General features: G+C 37.2%; 1 protein-coding gene across 1 annotated transcript in view; it reads right to left on the reverse strand.

Moving 5' to 3' along the window:
- LOC136863784 (patched domain-containing protein 3) overlaps positions 1-21,220 on the reverse strand; it is a 147,015-nt gene that overhangs the window by 20,197 nt on the left and 105,598 nt on the right. Inside the window, exon 12 of the mRNA XM_068226088.1 lies at positions 10,943-11,067. Within this exon, the coding sequence (XP_068082189.1) occupies positions 10,943-11,067 (125 nt within the window). The remainder of the gene's footprint in view (positions 1-10,942; positions 11,068-21,220) is intronic.

Raw genomic sequence — 21,220 nt, forward strand, 5'->3', positions numbered from 1 at the left:
CCGAAGTTCAATGGGAAACAAACTAACCCACTAGAATTTCTGAAAATAGTAGAAAAACGGTTTGGGAAACGGATTGAGGAAGGGTTTATGGACTGGGAAGAGGCGATCGACATTATTGATCATGCTTTTGTGGGAGAGACGCGTTCCTGGTTTTCAGTCTATAAAAGTAACATGAAAAGTCTGGAGGAATTTAAGACGAAGTTCACAGACAAATACTGGAATGAAAACGTTCAAAGCCGTGAAAGAGAAAGGGTAGTATTTGGGAAATTCAAACATAATGAATGTGTCTCTATGACTGAGTATTTTTTGTCACATGTTATGATTTGCCAGAATTTAGACGGAATCACGGCTGATTCAGATGTAGTCAGATTACTGCTACGACATTTTCCAGACAGGGTACGCGAAGCAGCGTGTATGCAAAGTGTTAAAACTATTCAGGAAATGGAGCAGTTATTAGGGAGTTTTGATGCGCTTGGAAACATTGGGCATAGAACAGGAAACGCACATAATTTTGTTCCTCATAGTGAACCAAGGGACAATAGGAGACAGCCAAACTACGAGAATCGTAATCAGTTTCAGCCAAGGCATAACGGTAGGGGTGGCGCACCTGAAAATAGAACGGGAAATGCCCAACAAGTCAGAGGACAAGTTACTAACGAGCCAAGTGTAGGTACACGATCGCAACCTTTAAACTAAATGCAGGCTGTAATGATGGGTCAGAATTCCAGCCTTACCAGGAAGTAGTTAGGAATTGTGTTATGAAACTATTGCCATATGACCTAGATGTTAAGGAAGACCTTATGTGTGAACCAGATAATAATTATTTAGATTCGGGTGATGAAGTGATTAATCCTGTGGTTCAATTAGAAGTTTGGGGGGGGGCGTATGTTCACGCGTTAATTGATACTGGAAGTCAGAAATCATGTATTAGTTCAGAATGGTATGACTCTTTAGTTAAACAGGGTATTATGATGGAAGAGATGCCTGTTAAGTCTACATTCATTATTACAGCTGTTGGTAAGAAGTCGAAACAAATATGCAAGCAGGTTGCGGTGCCGATTTGTATAGAGGGTTTTATTTCAGTACAGGTATGTTTGGTTATTCCTCACCTTGTATTTGATTTCATCTTGGGATTTGACTGGCTGACTTTAAAATCGGCTCAGCTAGATTACGATGATGCAACGGTAAATCTGAAGTGGGATAATAAGTATGTCAAACTCGAACTGAAAAATGAAATTCAGAGGAAAACGAATGTTTGTGCTATGTGGAGTGTTATTGAGGTTTCTAGATATGAGGAGAAACCCAGTGAGGGGTTTAATTTATGCCAGTTGTGGTTGAAAGAGGATCAGAAGGATGCCTTATTTGAAGCTGCGAGTAACAGTAAATTAGAGGAAGTCCAGAGGGATGAATTGTTGGCAGTGTTATGTGAACACGCTGAGATTTTTTCTAAGAAACCCGGTAAAACACATGTTTATGAACATTCTTTTTCAGTGCTGGATGACAGTCCTTTCAGCGGGCCACGGTATGCTATCCCACACAAATATGCTAAGGCAGTTGACGATCAGATACAAGCTATGTTAGCTGATGGGATAATTGAAGTGTCTAATAGCCAGTATGTAAATTCTTTAATCGTTGTGCCTAAGAGTGATGGGAGCGTTAGACTTTGCATTGATGGGAGGGATATGAATAGACGTATTTGTACTGACCAGTTGAAATCACAGACTATTGAAGAGTTAATTCAGGGCTTTGAGGGTAAAAAATGGTTTTCATCTGTTGATTTAAGAAGTAGTTTTTGGCAGATTCCTTCGAGAGTAGAGGACAGGCCTCTGACAGCATTTAGTCATAAGTACAGCTTGTATCAGTTTCAGCGCGTTCCCTACGGTACGAAGACTAGTTCTGCAGCCTTAATTAGAGCATTAAATATTGCATTAGGTGATGTGGCAGGGGATTTCGCCACGGTTTATATTGATGATATGGCTGGAGTTTTATATCAAGGACCTTATCGTATACATAAGAAACTAGGACCTTGTGCTTATAAATTATCTGACGGCGATTGCATTTTAATGGGTACGTACAACATTAGAAGTTTACGTAAATATATTACTAGTCCGGTGGATTTTCCATAGTGCTGGAATATAGGTCAGTGAGCCAGGCCACGCTTATCTCTTATATAATATACACCTGTCGCAGCGTGGAGTGACTGCTCTCTGTTAGGTGGAGTTTCCCAAGTTTTGTTTTGCTTGCTACACGATGTGTATGTATACGTTTGACACGAGTTCATTACCAAGATTACATCTGTTCTCTTTACGTAACGCCATGTATGGGTAATTTAGTATTTGATTTTATATAACGAGGATCATTAATATTGCAGTTTAAAATTTGTAAATTCCCCGTAGACAATAAGAAGTCATCATAAAGACTTGCAATAATTTTACCCTAGGCTAAAACCACGTGAATGTGTTAGCGTGTGTGAAGTGATAGTCATACAGCAAGAACGTATAAACACTTGAAAGAGTAATACGATGCATTTTGTTTCTGTAAATTTTGTACAGATCTAAATTGAATTGTCAAGTATTGCATACACTGGATTGATAAAATCAGCAAGAGGTGACGAACATTTGAGAAAGTGAGACATCAGAAACTCGCTAAGTTGTAATATTGTGTTTTAATGGAAATTTTGAAGTGTTATATATTATCTGTTATTAAGTTGTAGGTGGAATCATCCAGTTGTAATTTTGTAAAATAGTGTTGTGTTGTATACAGTAATGAATGAATGTACAGTTGTTTTGGAAACAAGTGTAACGTAAGTGGCAATGTGCGGGTGTGAGCCCTCAACGAAGTACTACTTGTTTCAGGCTCAGAGGGGCGAATGTGATGTTTGGGACATCACTGAATGTTTTTAATTATTGAACTATATATTTAATTGATAATATGTATATATTTAATCACTGATAGGTCATCCATTTCAATCATCATTTCATTTCTTTGTATCGCGGCTATAACGTATTCTGAACGAACAAATTATTGGGTAAAGTATTTCAACATCACGCATATTTATAACTTGCAGTAAATTTTCCAATAGCCGTTGTGAGGTGACCAGAGTCAGCAGGCTAATTTCAGCCCAGTTCCAGGAAAAGTACGTCATCGAGGTTACGAGAGATATTACCCTCTCCACCTCATGAAAAGACAGTTGATACATTATTAACACCCACTTTTCAAACTCAGCTTCGAGACGCTTTATTTCAGCGGGAAAGTTCAGCCTATGTGAATGAACGTAATGAAGCAACGTGATGGATGCACAGAAGGGATGAGACCTCGAATCTTACTGGACCATGTGATATGGCTGATGGAAGGAGACTTTTGAACCAATATATACCACCGACAAGGGCTGGAGAGGACACTAACTTTCTCATTCAGACTCACATTCAGACTCTCATTCGGACATTCGGAGATTCGGACATTCTGATTCTGATTCTCACGCTTGGAAGATACTCTTACTACGATTCTACGTCTACACATCGGAGAAGATTTTAACTTAGTTCACTTCGCATCTGAGTATATTCTACTCAAAAGTTACTCTCATTGGGACTTGTTATCTCAATGACGAGAGGTAGTCAACGGGAGACCGGTTCTGACTGGTATAGGGGAGGAGAGCTTTTATTATGAATTTAGCTACGCTACTGTTCCGTAATACGGAAGAATATGAATGTATTCTCTCCATGAACATAACCCATGGTGGTTTTGCACTTAAAATTAGGACTCATTACGACTTTATGTAAGGAGTACAGTAGGAAGTGTTAAGGACAGGAAATGTGGATGTAGGACTGGAATCCAACAACAGATGAGGCAGCCTGTACGAGAGATCCACCCATCTTCAGCTTCAAGACAACAGAGTCTACATTTGGTGAGCTTATGGCATAAGTTACTGCAAGTCTTCGCGCAACAGTTCATTCACTTTTTCTTTTGCTTCTGTAAGTTCAGATTTCGTTAATACGCCGTTACGTCACGTTTTTCATCTTAATAAATAGCTGTTTTAATTTGTATTTTATGAAATGATTATTAATGATCCTTAAATTCCAAGTTAGTGGACTTAATGATTTGTGTTCCGTTCACCCCACCCCTGGGAGTTTTTTGAGTCTCATTACGTATTTTTATTTATTATTATTATTATTATTATTAATTATCTACTTTTGTTTTCAAGCCATAAGCTTGAAGACTGGCGCCCTTGGGATACTGTTTCTGGAGAAACCATGACATATCATTTATTTATTTTAATATTAAAGTGACCCGTCACGTTATAAATTTGTCATACATCTGTGGGCAAAGTGGGTACGTCACATATTGGCGCCACAACTGAGGGGCTCGTAAATCATTAAGTACTGGTATAGAAGGATAAAATCAGTAGTTTGGGGGTAACTGTTGTGTATCCACAGTATATTTTCTAGTGTGTTTGATTTTGGGGGTAACATGGCTGAGCAAGAGGAGAAAGACATGACGCTGCGTAGTGGACACGTGCTGAAGGGTAGTACTTTAAGTAATTCTAAGGAAGAGTTAGATAAATGTGTAGAGGAGGAAACTGATATTAGGAGCGAAGATAGCGAAGGGAATAAGAGTAGGAATGACGAAGTTAAGTTAGATTCAGACGATAGTACGATGGGGGGCGAGGCCGAGGTTAGCCCTAACAGTGAGGGTAATAATAATCAGTTACTTGAAATGATGCAGTTAATGTTAAGTACGATAGAGGATAGTAAATCTGAAATAAAATATGAAATGGAACAAAATAAATCTGAAATAAAAAATGAAATGGAACAAAATAAATCTGAAATAAAATATGAAATGGAACAAAATAAATCTGAAATAAAAAAGGAATTGGAACAAACTAAATCAGAAATTAAAAATGAAGTAGAACAAACTAAACGAGAATTAAGTAAGGCATTGAATGAACACAAGGTCGAAGCTAATAAAAGGATGGACGAACATAGCAAACAGTTACAAGAATTATTTAAACAAAATGAAAGATTTAACAAGCAGATAGAGGAACAGAAAGAGATAACTAAGCAAAACAAACAAGAGGTAGAAAATAAATTTGTAGAGCAGAGGAGTGAGTTGTTGGGATTAATGGAAAAAGAAAGCAACAACACTAGAAAGGAGTTAGAGACACAGGTGACAAGTATTAATAATAAAGTTGAGATCCAAAAGGAAGAAATAAAAGAATTTAAAGATCAGGTACAAAACAAGATCGATACGGTTAAGTGTATAATAGAAGACAACACTAGGGAACAAAGAGAAAAGTTTGCAATAGTAGAAGGCAATACAGTGGAAATTAAGACATTGAAAGAAAAACAGAACACTGTAGTGAATGAAATTGAAAGAAGAGATAAAGATGTAGAGAACTGGATAGCGATGGCAGAAGCACGCATACGACGAGAAGTAAGAGAAAGGCAAGGTAACACTGAGAGGCAAAGTCATGGAGGGATTTACAGTAAGGAAATCGAATTACCGAAGTTCAATGGGAAACAAACTAACCCACTAGAATTTCTGAAAATAGTAGAAAAACGGTTTGGGAAACGGATTGAGGAAGGGTTTATGGACTGGGAAGAGGCGATCGACATTATTGATCATGCTTTTGTGGGAGAGACGCGTTCCTGGTTTTCAGTCTATAAAAGTAACATGAAAAGTCTGGAGGAATTTAAGACGAAGTTCACAGACAAATACTGGAATGAAAACGTTCAAAGCCGTGAAAGAGAAAGGGTAGTATTTGGGAAATTCAAACATAATGAATGTGTCTCTATGACTGAGTATTTTTTGTCACATGTTATGATTTGCCAGAATTTAGACGGAATCACGGCTGATTCAGATGTAGTCAGATTACTGCTACGACATTTTCCAGACAGGGTACGCGAAGCAGCGTGTATGCAAAGTGTTAAAACTATTCAGGAAATGGAGCAGTTATTAGGGAGTTTTGATGCGCTTGGAAACATTGGGCATAGAACAGGAAACGCACATAATTTTGTTCCTCATAGTGAACCAAGGGACAATAGGAGACAGCCAAACTACGAGAATCGTAATCAGTTTCAGCCAAGGCATAACGGTAGGGGTGGCGCACCTGAAAATAGAACGGGAAATGCCCAACAAGTCAGAGGACAAGTTACTAACGAGCCAAGTGTAGGTACACGATCGCAACCTTTAAACTAAATGCAGGCTGTAATGATGGGTCAGAATTCCAGCCTTACCAGGAAGTAGTTAGGAATTGTGTTATGAAACTATTGCCATATGACCTAGATGTTAAGGAAGACCTTATGTGTGAACCAGATAATAATTATTTAGATTCGGGTGATGAAGTGATTAATCCTGTGGTTCAATTAGAAGTTTGGGGGGGGCGTATGTTCACGCGTTAATTGATACTGGAAGTCAGAAATCATGTATTAGTTCAGAATGGTATGACTCTTTAGTTAAACAGGGTATTATGATGGAAGAGATGCCTGTTAAGTCTACATTCATTATTACAGCTGTTGGTAAGAAGTCGAAACAAATATGCAAGCAGGTTGCGGTGCCGATTTGTATAGAGGGTTTTATTTCAGTACAGGTATGTTTGGTTATTCCTCACCTTGTATTTGATTTCATCTTGGGATTTGACTGGCTGACTTTAAAATCGGCTCAGCTAGATTACGATGATGCAACGGTAAATCTGAAGTGGGATAATAAGTATGTCAAACTCGAACTGAAAAATGAAATTCAGAGGAAAACGAATGTTTGTGCTATGTGGAGTGTTATTGAGGTTTCTAGATATGAGGAGAAACCCAGTGAGGGGTTTAATTTATGCCAGTTGTGGTTGAAAGAGGATCAGAAGGATGCCTTATTTGAAGCTGCGAGTAACAGTAAATTAGAGGAAGTCCAGAGGGATGAATTGTTGGCAGTGTTATGTGAACACGCTGAGATTTTTTCTAAGAAACCCGGTAAAACACATGTTTATGAACATTCTTTTTCAGTGCTGGATGACAGTCCTTTCAGCGGGCCACGGTATGCTATCCCACACAAATATGCTAAGGCAGTTGACGATCAGATACAAGCTATGTTAGCTGATGGGATAATTGAAGTGTCTAATAGCCAGTATGTAAATTCTTTAATCGTTGTGCCTAAGAGTGATGGGAGCGTTAGACTTTGCATTGATGGGAGGGATATGAATAGACGTATTTGTACTGACCAGTTGAAATCACAGACTATTGAAGAGTTAATTCAGGGCTTTGAGGGTAAAAAATGGTTTTCATCTGTTGATTTAAGAAGTAGTTTTTGGCAGATTCCTTCGAGAGTAGAGGACAGGCCTCTGACAGCATTTAGTCATAAGTACAGCTTGTATCAGTTTCAGCGCGTTCCCTACGGTACGAAGACTAGTTCTGCAGCCTTAATTAGAGCATTAAATATTGCATTAGGTGATGTGGCAGGGGATTTCGCCACGGTTTATATTGATGATATGGCTGGAGTTTTATATCAAGGACCTTATCGTATACATAAGAAACTAGGACCTTGTGCTTATAAATTATCTGACGGCGATTGCATTTTAATGGGTACGTACAACATTAGAAGTTTACGTAAATATATTACTAGTCCGGTGGATTTTCCATAGTGCTGGAATATAGGTCAGTGAGCCAGGCCACGCTTATCTCTTATATAATATACACCTGTCGCAGCGTGGAGTGACTGCTCTCTGTTAGGTGGAGTTTCCCAAGTTTTGTTTTGCTTGCTACACGATGTGTATGTATACGTTTGACACGAGTTCATTACCAAGATTACATCTGTTCTCTTTACGTAACGCCATGTATGGGTAATTTAGTATTTGATTTTATATAACGAGGATCATTAATATTGCAGTTTAAAATTTGTAAATTCCCCGTAGACAATAAGAAGTCATCATAAAGACTTGCAATAATTTTACCCTAGGCTAAAACCACGTGAATGTGTTAGCGTGTGTGAAGTGATAGTCATACAGCAAGAACGTATAAACACTTGAAAGAGTAATACGATGCATTTTGTTTCTGTAAATTTTGTACAGATCTAAATTGAATTGTCAAGTATTGCATACACTGGATTGATAAAATCAGCAAGAGGTGACGAACATTTGAGAAAGTGAGACATCAGAAACTCGCTAAGTTGTAATATTGTGTTTTAATGGAAATTTTGAAGTGTTATATATTATCTGTTATTAAGTTGTAGGTGGAATCATCCAGTTGTAATTTTGTAAAATAGTGTTGTGTTGTATACAGTAATGAATGAATGTACAGTTGTTTTGGAAACAAGTGTAACGTAAGTGGCAATGTGCGGGTGTGAGCCCTCAACGAAGTACTACTTGTTTCAGGCTCAGAGGGGCGAATGTGATGTTTGGGACATCACTGAATGTTTTTAATTATTGAACTATATATTTAATTGATAATATGTATATATTTAATCACTGATAGGTCATCCATTTCAATCATCATTTCATTTCTTTGTATCGCGGCTATAACGTATTCTGAACGAACAAATTATTGGGTAAAGTATTTCAACATCACGCATATTTATAACTTGCAGTAAATTTTCCAATAGCCGTTGTGAGGTGACCAGAGTCAGCAGGCTAATTTCAGCCCAGTTCCAGGAAAAGTACGTCATCGAGGTTACGAGAGATATTACCCTCTCCACCTCATGAAAAGACAGTTGATACATTATTAACACCCACTTTTCAAACTCAGCTTCGAGACGCTTTATTTCAGCGGGAAAGTTCAGCCTATGTGAATGAACGTAATGAAGCAACGTGATGGATGCACAGAAGGGATGAGACCTCGAATCTTACTGGACCATGTGATATGGCTGATGGAAGGAGACTTTTGAACCAATATATACCACCGACAAGGGCTGGAGAGGACACTAACTTTCTCATTCAGACTCACATTCAGACTCTCATTCGGACATTCGGAGATTCGGACATTCTGATTCTGATTCTCACGCTTGGAAGATACTCTTACTACGATTCTACGTCTACACATCGGAGAAGATTTTAACTTAGTTCACTTCGCATCTGAGTATATTCTACTCAAAAGTTACTCTCATTGGGACTTGTTATCTCAATGACGAGAGGTAGTCAACGGGAGACCGGTTCTGACTGGTATAGGGGAGGAGAGCTTTTATTATGAATTTAGCTACGCTACTGTTCCGTAATATGGAAGAATATGAATGTATTCTCTCCATGAACATAACCCATGGTGGTTTTGCACTTAAAATTAGGACTCATTACGACTTTATGTAAGGAGTACAGTAGGAAGTGTTAAGGACAGGAAATGTGGATGTAGGACTGGAATCCAACAACAGATGAGGCAGCCTGTACGAGAGATCCACCCATCTTCAGCTTCAAGACAACAGAGTCTACATTTGGTGAGCTTATGGCATAAGTTACTGCAAGTCTTCGCGCAACAGTTCATTCACTTTTTCTTTTGCTTCTGTAAGTTCAGATTTCGTTAATACGCCGTTACGTCACGTTTTTCATCTTAATAAATAGCTGTTTTAATTTGTATTTTATGAAATGATTATTAATGATCCTTAAATTCCAAGTTAGTGGACTTAATGATTTGTGTTCCGTTCACCCCACCCCTGGGAGTTTTTTGAGTCTCATTACGTATTTTTATTTATTATTATTATTATTATTAATTATCTACTTTTGTTTTCAAGCCATAAGCTTGAAGACTGGCGCCCTTGGGATACTGTTTCTGGAGAAACCATGACATATCATTTATTTATTTTAATATTAAAGTGACCCGTCACGTTATAAATTTGTCATACATCTGTGGGCAAAGTGGGTACGTCACAATCTTTGCTGTTGTCATCTTGAAAAATCAGGGTATCAATAGCAGTCATCATGCAGATGCTGACTGAAAGGCAACACCTGATCATCCAGAATGTTTAAATAAACACACTGGTTCATGTCAGTGGACATCTCAGTGAGCGTGCACAATCCATGATACGAAAAACACTCCCAAATCATCACAGATCCATCTCTGGCTTGAACCTAACCTTGCACACATCCAGGATGAAATGATTCATTTGGCCTACGATGCACTTGACGACATGCATCATTGGAATACCCGCAAAAATGTGATTCATCAGACCACATTACGTTCCGCCAGTCAGCTACTATCCATGTTCAATTATTTCTAACCCATTGAAGATGCGCAGCTTTATGTACCTGTGTGAGTAATGGTCTCTTGCGAGGTGACAGTCTTCAAATGTTCATTGCATTCAGTTCCCATCGCAATGTTCTCTCGCTAACAGGTTGGGATGGACCTTCATTCACTGACTGTTGGATATGGAAGCGATTTTGATTCACAAGCCATTAAACGCGTCACCAGTTCCTCTCAGACAGGAGCTTATTCCTACCACAATTCCGATGTTGTATTTCGTAGCCATGTGTAGTACACCACTGCTTGAAGACACGTTGAACAGTCTGCTGTGAAACACCAACAAATCCAGCAACTTCACGCACCATATAGCCATGGACAAAGCCAAACATGATTGCCCCATTTTGCCACTTTGTCACATCCTTACATCTACCCATGTTGACGTACACTGTCCGCTTGAAACATCAATGTCTCACTGATTGCTACTGGCTTACGCTCATGTAGAGGCAGTGCACGTGCGGTTGAACATGGGACTCGTTCTCTGCACCATCTGTACAGGCTTAACAATCCGTCTGTGCGTGCGTGCTAGGGTGACTAATTTTTTGTCCGGTGAGCTTAGTATATTTTTTACTACCAAAGGAAGCATTGTGTGCATAAAAAATAATAAATTGACAGCAATTCTTCAAATCTTGATGCTGGAATGAATTTTTCTGGCAAATTTGAAAAAAGCTAAAAACATCTCAATAATAGAATACATTAAACATACCATATATGTTTTCAGAGCATAAAACTTCACCTACCGTAATATTATATTCTGTGGAAAGGAAGTTCTTAAATCGGAGGTCTTTTATGTAAGCCTGACCTTCAGTCGTCAAAAGAAGGAACTCGATCAAATACTGTTTGTATTCATCATCACTTTCTGGTTCTAGAACAAAGAAATCAAGTATAAACCCTATGTCTAATTTCCAGACTTAAAACACTAGACTGTTTTAAAATTACTTCATAGCTGAAAAATGTCTATTTCCCCCTTTCCGGGGTTGTTCAGTCAGAGAACATGAGGTATCCCAGTGTGGAATGTTAGTGTGACTGACTTTACTACACTTGAAGCATTAAAAAAAATATATATATATTAAAGGGGAATGTGGCAGGATGGGCTTGTGGCTAAATAATGTATAAATTACAAACAAATAGTAGACTTTTATTTACAAAATCAACAAAATAACTTTCTTCTTGGAGAATACTGGATCGATTTTTACAAATATTCAGAAAAATCTCACTTTCTTGACTTTACAATGATAACTAATTCATTGAATTACACATGGCTCCTTCTCCACAGGCTTCTCACTTAAAATAAGAAAATAAACTGAAATATAATTGATTTAATTTTTTTTTTGTTATTTGTTTTACGTTGCACCGACCCAGATAGGTCTTATGGCAATGATTGTAATTGAATAACCACTATTAACTTAAGTAGTGAATATTTCAATAAAAAGTGGTTTAAATTGAAATGGGGTATGGCTTTTAGTGCCGGGAGTGTCTGAGGACATGTTCGGCTCGCCAGGTGCAGGTCTTTCGATTTGACTCCCGTAGGCGACCTGCGCGCCACGATGAGGATGAAATGACGATGAGGACAACATATACACCCAGCCCCCGTGCCAGTAATTGTTAAAATTCCCGAGCGTGCCGGGAATCGAACCCAAGACCCCTGTGATCAAAGGCCAGCATGCTAACCATTTAGCCATGGAGCCAGACGGTATAAATTGTCATTACTTGATACAAAATCAACTAACAAAGTTGTAGTGGTTAAATTCTACTTTATGGGAGTTAAGTCAAATTAGGATTTTCCTAACTATGCTTAATTCCTTCACATTTCTCTGAGAATATAACTCATCTCCCAAAAATATTATTCTCAAAAATGATCCTACGGACCATGTGGTTCAAAATCTACCACTCATTATATTCTGTACAATATTCACATTAATTGCATTACACTTCCCTATCTACTAGTTTTTACACAAATTCAACATTATTTACAATGTCATTCCATTTTTACACATATGAAACTGTTCCACTATCTGACTTTAATTACATTTTAAATTAATTGTCATTAATTAATTTTCCACTAGAATAACTATTAGAAAGTATCATATTGATTATTAAGGTTTCATTTATTTTTAATCCTTGAATTAATTAAGAATATTTAATTCTTTTGAATTAATTAATCATGGATTAATTATGGTAATATAGGCCTAATAAGCCTATCACTGAATTTTATTTCTGCTGGTTTAGGGATTGATTATTAGCATACACTTCACTAATATGACTACTAGGCATGATTTAGCCCTGCAGAAGTTTATTACCCTTAGCATGATTTATTTCAGTCATTATCATTAATATTTTCATTGGACTTCAACAATTAGATAATAACCAAATTCAATGGCTAACCTTTCTTCGATTATAATATGATCTATCTTTATATCTGAAAATTATCACTTCAAAATTATTCCTATTGGCAAATATTTAAATTATGTTGGTGAATGGGACACATGTACTGCCTAATTACTTCCAGGAAAGAATCCGATCCTTCCACCATGACAGAATGCATGACGTCCAAAATATCTTCATGGATAACACATTGTAATACATGGCATCAAAATATGTTCACAAGTATAAATACACACACTCATTTAAATGTGTTTTACATGATAATCTAATGGCATATTAACATAATGATTTTTATTTTACATGTCACAAACACTGTTTATGACCTTTATTAACGTCTATCTTCCTTTAGTATTCTCAACTCTATGGGTTGGTGATTGAATGGGTAGACAATCACTTCCGTGTACTATCATTCATTGATCAGAATATTGTCATTTTGGGAATTATTTTGAAGAAATATGACTTCAAATCCATGCTGAAATTACCTCCACATAATTACGATTTAAAGCTATTTATTTAATTGCTTGCTGAGACTCCTAATGAATGATTATTAATCTCAAATAAGCCATCTGTTGCTCTAATCTGTAACATGTGCTTGAAAATATATCATTCACTACACTGCAATATGCTCTAAATTCAATTAAATGGACAACCACCATACCATATTTTTTACAGTTTAAATCGAGCACTCTTTGATTTATTTTAATTCACTAGTTTAATTGCTCAACAAAATTTTTACTTGAAGCTGCTCTCGATCATCATTTTTCACTTGTTTCAGCATTATTATTATTGTTATTATTATTATTATTATTATTATTATTATTATTATTGCTATTTGCTTTACGTCGCACCGACACAGATAGGTCTTATGGCGACGATGGGACAGGAAAAGCCTAGGAATGGGAAGGAAGCAGCCGTGGCCTTAATTAAGGTACAGCTTCAGCATTTGCCTGGTGTGAAAATGGGAAACCACGGAAAACCATCTTCAGAGCTGCCAACAGTAGGATTCGAACCCACTATCTCCTGGATGCAAGCTCACAGCTGCGCGCTCCTAACCGCACGGTCAACTCGCCTGGTATCATCATCATCATCAGTGATTATTGTTCTCTACTATTAGATTGTAATGAGAATATCATGTCTTAGCACATAGAATTAATTTCTGAAAAATATAATTCTACCATCGAGTTCATCTCAACACGTGGCTGGATGTAATTCATTCAAAACATGATTTAAGAATTAATTCATTGTTGATATTATTATTAATTCAGTGATTATTATGTGCCACAATGTGAAAATTAGCCAAGTTTGAAGATTGCACTTGCACTCATTTGTTAAAATGGACTATAGCACACATGCCACTATCCAACAAACACCTGGTAAGGATTAAAGTAAAAAAATATTAGTTCTACATCTCATTTAAGAGAAATATCTAATTCAGAAGAGAGATCATACTGTAATCTACTAAAATGAAAGGTTGATTACATAAAATTGTACTTAACCCTCATTCAGTTGCACATGGAAATTTCCTCCAGGCCTCTTATACTTCACACGACAGAATTCGTTGCCTTCAACTGGCGAAGCTGTCCATCCCTATACCTTCCTCCTCATTCATTTGGAATCGCCCTGTGGTAGGGAAGAGACATTTCGGAGACCGCTGTCTGAGCCCAGACGTTTCCTCCGTGCGCGACTAATAAGCATGGTTCTATATTTTCTGTGTGTGCTTTTATTTTCTTTATTTTTGTGTTTACAATTATGATTTACTGCCAAAGGCTGTTGGTAAGTCATTTTATATGCATTAGGATCAATTTTAAGATAACTTACCTATATGTCATTGAACTTTTTAGGACCACACAATAACACTGAGCAACTAATAAAGATTTATTTTTCTTTACTGAATATTTCTTTGAATCTTATGCATAACTAATCTGAGCATGTACTAGAATTATTCAAAGTCTTTCTCTCGTAAGTCGCACCATACAGCATTTTATTTTTTTGTAGCAAGGTCAATTCACGAGAGGAGGAAAGGATAAGAAGCTTACTTGAAAAAATTCCAGATGAATCAGATGTTTGAGATTTTTGGGATGAGCATGAAGATGATGATTTAGAACTGAGTGACCATGCTTCAGAAAGTGAACAATACGGTACTGAACTTGTCATCATTACAATTTTCGACGTAAACTTGGGTACCAGGGGATTTATTCTCGGTAAGAGATGACCCCCATCACTCTTCTTTGCCCTCATAAGTATTGGAGCCAGAGTTGCCAACCATACAGTTTTCCAGTCCTCTATCAGTGTATGGTTTGAATGTCAAACTGTACATGTTATATACGGTTCTGGAAAAGATTTAAATGAACATTTTTTTTACTATTTTACTTCGTTTTTCTCCTGTTTGAATATACCTCATTTCCTGGACATGTATGAGGTGGCCTCCATTTCTTTAGGGGGCCACCAAGCTTTGAATATTGTGGTTCACCTCTGAGCTGGTTTCAGATTATCCAATGATGCGTCTGTATAATCTGAAATGTGGGACTTTCTGTCTCACTCTGCTGCTGGGATTACCCTACTTCAAACTTTATCAACTGTGGATCTCTTAGTCCTATATACTGTATTATGTTAACAGTCACACTCTTGAATCAGCTCACATTGAATTCTGTCAATCGTTTCTTAATGAGCCATTGAAAACGTGAAGTGTGGTGGAACATCAAATGGGTAAGTGTGGCATCTAGTTGTAAATTTTATGGATAATGTTATTTTGTTATTCCCATGAGTAATATTGTGATGTACTTACAAATAATTTTGCATGACAGCACAGTGCTTCAGTTTCATGAGGGTGGGTTTCCCATGTGTTAATTATGTTAAATAAAGATGGAGTTCACTTCTTGTTCCGGAAATGAAACAGGTCCTTCGACACTCAAAAAAAAACTTTCTGAAACACCCAGAAGGCAGTCTTGGGAGAGTATAGAAGAATAGAACAAATGGTTGCATCCTGATCCAGCATGTGAGGAAAGGGCAAAGTGTTTGTAAGGTGACTTTTGTCTCAGAATTAAGTAATAATAAAATACACAACAAAAGCAAAAAGCAGGTTAAAAGCATGAAGGCTGTTTTCAAAACCCGTCAAAGCAATTTCAAGGCTGTTTTCAACAAAGAGACTAATGTAGTGAGTGTTCAGAAATTAGCACACAGTGCAGAAATAAAACTCTGGGTTTTTTTCATGGAACACAATATACTGTTTAGAACCATGGATCATTTACAGAGCATACTAAAACAGGCAGTTCCTATTCCTATTTGGTATAATTGCTGTTTACTATTATTGCACGCATTCTATGAATTTTAGTGTATTTAGGTGAAAATCATTACTATACGGTTTTATGTTAAAGAATATGGTTTATTTATAATTTCTGTATGGTTTTTCAATTTGCGGAGGTTGGCAATGCTGACTGGAGCAGTAAATGCCTATATAACTTTCCTGGCAAACGGAAAAGGTAACACGAACCAGGAAGACACTTCTGAAAAATTTGTCTCGTGAACTCTTCGTTGATTATTGGAAGATGCAATACTGGTTACCCTACATTCCACGACAGCTGTAGAAAAATATGAAGCAAATTGCTGGAATTGAAGATGAGCTACAGTACCCTAAAACTGCATCCAAGGAATTAGGTGTTGCACTTTTTGCATCTGCAAACAGAACAGATCTGCAAGAGTGTCATGACTGTTGTGCTGAATATTCCTGTGCTCAGAACTCAAGTGATGTACTGTGTGGATTGTGCATACAATGGGGATTCTCAAGGAGACGAAGATTTAATCTAATGAAATGAAATACTTGCATACATGGCTGCATGAACTTAGGTTCCATATAGAGGAAAGGGTGTAATTATAAACATGACTGAATCAGCAACTCCATTGTGGACATTCTAGCGTTTTTCTTAAGTGCAGAAGTTGTATTGTTCAATTTTGGACACAAAGTTCAGCAAGTGCACATAATTTTCAGTTAATTTAGAACAAACTTCCAGAATGTTTTCTTACTATTTCCAATTTTCTGATTTTGAAAGTGAAGCAGGTCCTTCGACACTCAAAAAAAAAAAAAAAAAAAAAAAAAAAAAAAACCTTTCTATTAAAACACCCAAAAGGCAGTCTTGGAAGAGTGTAGAAGAGTAGAACGAATGGTTGCATTTAATTTTTGCCATTTTTGGTACAAATGACCTCTTTGTTTTCTATCCTAAACTTACGTTTGTTTTCAACATTCTTATTTTGACTTTTATGGCACATTTCTTTGGTATGAGACAAACCCCATTGTTATAACATTCTAATTATTGGTTCTTACCTTTTATTAGCATACGGTACTGTTATTTTTTCATTTGAGTAAATCACGTAAGAATACTGTGCATTTGCCTTAAAATTGGACGCCAAACATGTAAAGGGGACACAGTAAAGTTTTTGTTAATTAAAATGAGTTATAGGACAAAAACACGATACTTTCTTGAACCCGGAGATTTCGTCCATGCAGGACTCTTAGTGCAATAATACTCGTGCGACTTTTTAAAGGTTAATTTTCTTTGATGTCGGTCATTCCCTTTGTTATGACTTCATGATGTCAGATGTCCTTGGTTCATGGTCGGTTGTGAAGGTTCAACGCCGCGGCTACGTATCTTCAATTTAGTCAGACATGCTGATGATTATGTCCCACGCTGCTTTAAGATGATGTAAATCCATGGTCTGCATTTCCTTGATTGTCCCACGCTGAACTGGAGAAGTGATGGCCGATGTCCTCTTGGTTTCTCTGAGCTGATAGCTGAAACTAACACCAACCAAGCTTTAAAATTTGCACCATACGAGTTAAACACAGATGATCGTTTCTACTGGATAATATTTAAATTACAGCTTGATTGTTTAAATAATGCACTCTCTAACATTTATTCACTTTGCTGGCACTGGCAGATAGGATTAATTTTAGTCGACAGGCAAACACTTTGACTATAATGTGAGCCGAGTTGAATCTCGTATAAGTTTATCGCTGCCGAACTTCCTTGCTTTGGAAGCACATGGAATAACGTTTGTCCCTCATGGCTCCACTTGACTTGATGTTCTCGTAGAATCTCGCCTTGCATAGTTCAGAAATCAGATTAACAAAGAAAATCAAGAAAAAGTAATTGTCTGCTTGCTGCTTATATCTGCTCGCACAGGAGTAGATGTTACCATTCATATTCATTCTTACAGGTTCATAATTGCGTCTGAATGGTCACTGGTTCACTTGTGGAGCTGTAGAAATTTTGAGAATATTTGATGTTGCAAATGAAGTCGTGTGCATCGCATGTTCGCTTGCTGGTGTCACATGCTTATATCCTTACTTATCACTTGTTGTTGAAAAAGAAAAGAAGTCAATCTCTCCTTCCCAGCTCATCGCAAGCCCGTTGGACTGGTTTACCTAGGTCAAGTTCAAAGTCACAGCTGCTCGTCCTGCAGTATTTTTTAATACAGAGATGAATAATTTCGCTCATCAAAATTAAAATTTCCTCCTTTCTTCTAATAAAGACCATTTAGGACGGGTACACTACAGTACGTACCCTTTCCAACAACACCATTTCACTGTTACACAAACTTCATTCTACCATCTGCTACCTCAATGTATTTGTGAATACCAATGTCATTAATCAACTAAAACTGTTGCAATATATCTCAATCAGCTTTCCGCAAGTACAAGAATGGGATTTGACATCTATGCCAGTCACTCTTGCCTACACTAATGTGACAACCATTTTGTATGGTATTCCTCCATCAAATTCTTCCTGCGGCAACAACTCTTTTGGGAAGTTAATTGAAATTTAACTTGACAATGGAAGAATGTCGTACAAAAGTCTATTTCATGAACATGGACAATTAAACAAGCTGAGGACCAAGAAATTGAGGAGTATATCTCCAAACCTACACATGTACACTACTGCAGAACCACAGTTCTTATATTAAGAGAGGGACTCTATGTGTACTTGACTCAGTAATGAGCTGGCCCGTTTAAAAGAGGATCTGTGAACTATGAAGACACCTACTTTGGTGGAAGGCTATGCAGCCAAACTGAAGTTGGTGAAGCAGCCACTGTAATTGAAAGTGAATAATATTGTAGGTAAAAGAAAATAAATTATATCAGATTACAAGACACTGATAGATTATGCTACACTATTTAGCCAAAGAAAAGACAAGAAAACAAAAGTTTTCAGAATTCCAAAGCATGTTACAAAGGGGATAAGTGTTGAAGGTTAGCAAAATATTATCTGCCCTGTATTTCAGTAAATCTGAGCCTCCGTGGCTCAGGTGGCAGAGCACTGGCCTCTCAATACTGGGCTCCGTGGTTCAAATCCCGGTCACTCAATGCGAGATTTGTGCTGGACAAAGCGGAAGCAGGATAGGTTTTTCTCTGGGTACTCTGGTTTTCCCTGTCATAATTCATTCCAGCAACACTCTCCAATATTATTTCATTTCATTAATCATTGCCCCAGAGGAGTGCGACAGGCTTCGGCAGCCGGCACAATTCCTATCCTCGCCGCTAGATGGGGCTTCATTCATTCCATTCCTGACCTGGTCGAATGACTGGAAACAGGCCGTGGATTTTCATTTTATTTCATTAAATATACTATGTGAATCAGCTGCCCCTACCAATATTATTTTAAGTAAAACACAGCTTTATATATGTCCTGAAAATGTCTGTCCTTCCTGAATGCACAGTAAACACAGTAAAATGGACATCTTTCGATTTATTGTGATTACGTTGTATAATATCTACTCGAGTGTTGATTACGGGAATTTCCTGTCATTGTAATGTATTCTGATTTGACTTAAATTATTAATTTGTTTTCTCTCCAGCATTAATTTTCTTTCTGGGTTAATTACCTAATTACTTTGTTGGCATTTTCCCTTGTTAATACTTTGATATTTTATCTCGTACTAATTTTAGTCATTGTTAATGCTTCATTATTTTCTATTTTTTCATATTTTATGTAAATTTCATATTTTTTACGATCTTGCTATACACTTCAGTCTTTATTGGGAGTTTTCTTATTTACAGAAAATAAGTGGTAGCTAATGGCATAATAATTATTAATGAATTAAGATACTAATACTAGCATTTATCATCTTTTTATTATGGAGTTAAGAATTTATTTTAATGGAACAAACTATAATAATTGCAAACCCAGGGATGGCTGTACCCTCTAAAAATATTTGACTGAACTTAAATCATAAGCGCTTTCAACATGGGTGTTAAGATGTTATTGATTTTTCTATCAAATGTTTTCAACTTGCTTGTTTATTCAGTTGTTGGTCTTCTCTTGAATTTATTTATGCAAGATGTTTGTATTATTGCACCACCCACCATTTAATTTGATTAAATTATAATTTTTTAACTGATTATATGCAATTTGTTTTACGTTGCACCGACACAGATAGGTCTTATGGCGATGATGGGATAGGAAAGACTTAGGAGTGGGAAGGAAGCGGCTGTGGCCTTAATTAAGGTACAGCCCCAGCATTTGCCTGGTGTGAAAATGGGAAACCACGGAAAACCATCTTCAGGGCTGCAGACAGTGGGGCTCGAACCTACTATCTTCCAGATGCAAGCTCACAGCTGTGCGCCCCTAACCACATGGCCAACTCGCCCGGTAATTGATTATACGTTGTTCATTGTCATTTTCAGTAGCGTTTTAATTCTCCTCCAAGTCTTTCATACAGCATCAACGCTCTGTCCTTGTCCACTGGTTGGGTCCTTTCTATGCTTTCCACCTCCCGTGATCTGTTGTACGTTACATAAACAACCCTTCTTTTTCCTCCTTAGATGTCAACTTCCTTTCCCAGGATCATTTCTTCATTTTTTGTTCCCTACTAGCACAAAGTAATAAATATCTCACCACAGCAGAGCTAAAATCACCGCTTTTTGTCTTATTCAAATCCATGCGGTGTGCCGCATAAAGCCTGGCACTGTGCGAGCCTGCCTATCTTTGTTCGTATTCAATATATGGTGCAGCCAGTGCGAATAAGAATTCGATTCTATATTAACATGTTGTTATACATCAGAGGTGCTCAGCTGGGCACCAGTTGAGGTTAGCCCTGTGCTACCGGGCTGGCCTGACGTAAATGCGGGCAGCTTACGTAGCATGCATACACCACAGTGAAGCGAGAGAGTGAACACACTTGCTGGGGAAGATTTGATTTATATTGCACTCTATATAAACTGTCAGTTTTTTCTTATATTTATACATTCAAAGAAAATTGACAAGTTATAAATTTTTGTGTTACAATTTACAAAAATACAGGTTTAAGTGTACAAGCTACGATTTACAATTCATTGGATGGGAATGGCAGTATTTCAATTCAAAAATTAAAATTCCTGTTATTCATTCAAAAAAACATAACTTAATATATTTGCATAATTCAACAAATTTACTGCTTGGTTTTGCACAGTGCTGTAGTGTTCTGTGACGTTTCCTGTTCACTGAATTTCTGAAAATAGTATTTAAAACTTATCTATCAGGCATCTAAATGGCGAGCAAGTTCTATCACAAGTGAGGACATAGATATTTATTATCCAAGATTAAAGTACAACAAAGTGAATGCATCTACCAAACAGATATACAGTGTGCCTTCAAATAAAT

Source organism: Anabrus simplex, chromosome 2 (assembly GCF_040414725.1).
Source record: "Anabrus simplex isolate iqAnaSimp1 chromosome 2, ASM4041472v1, whole genome shotgun sequence".
Taxonomy (NCBI): Eukaryota; Metazoa; Arthropoda; class Insecta; order Orthoptera; family Tettigoniidae; genus Anabrus; species Anabrus simplex.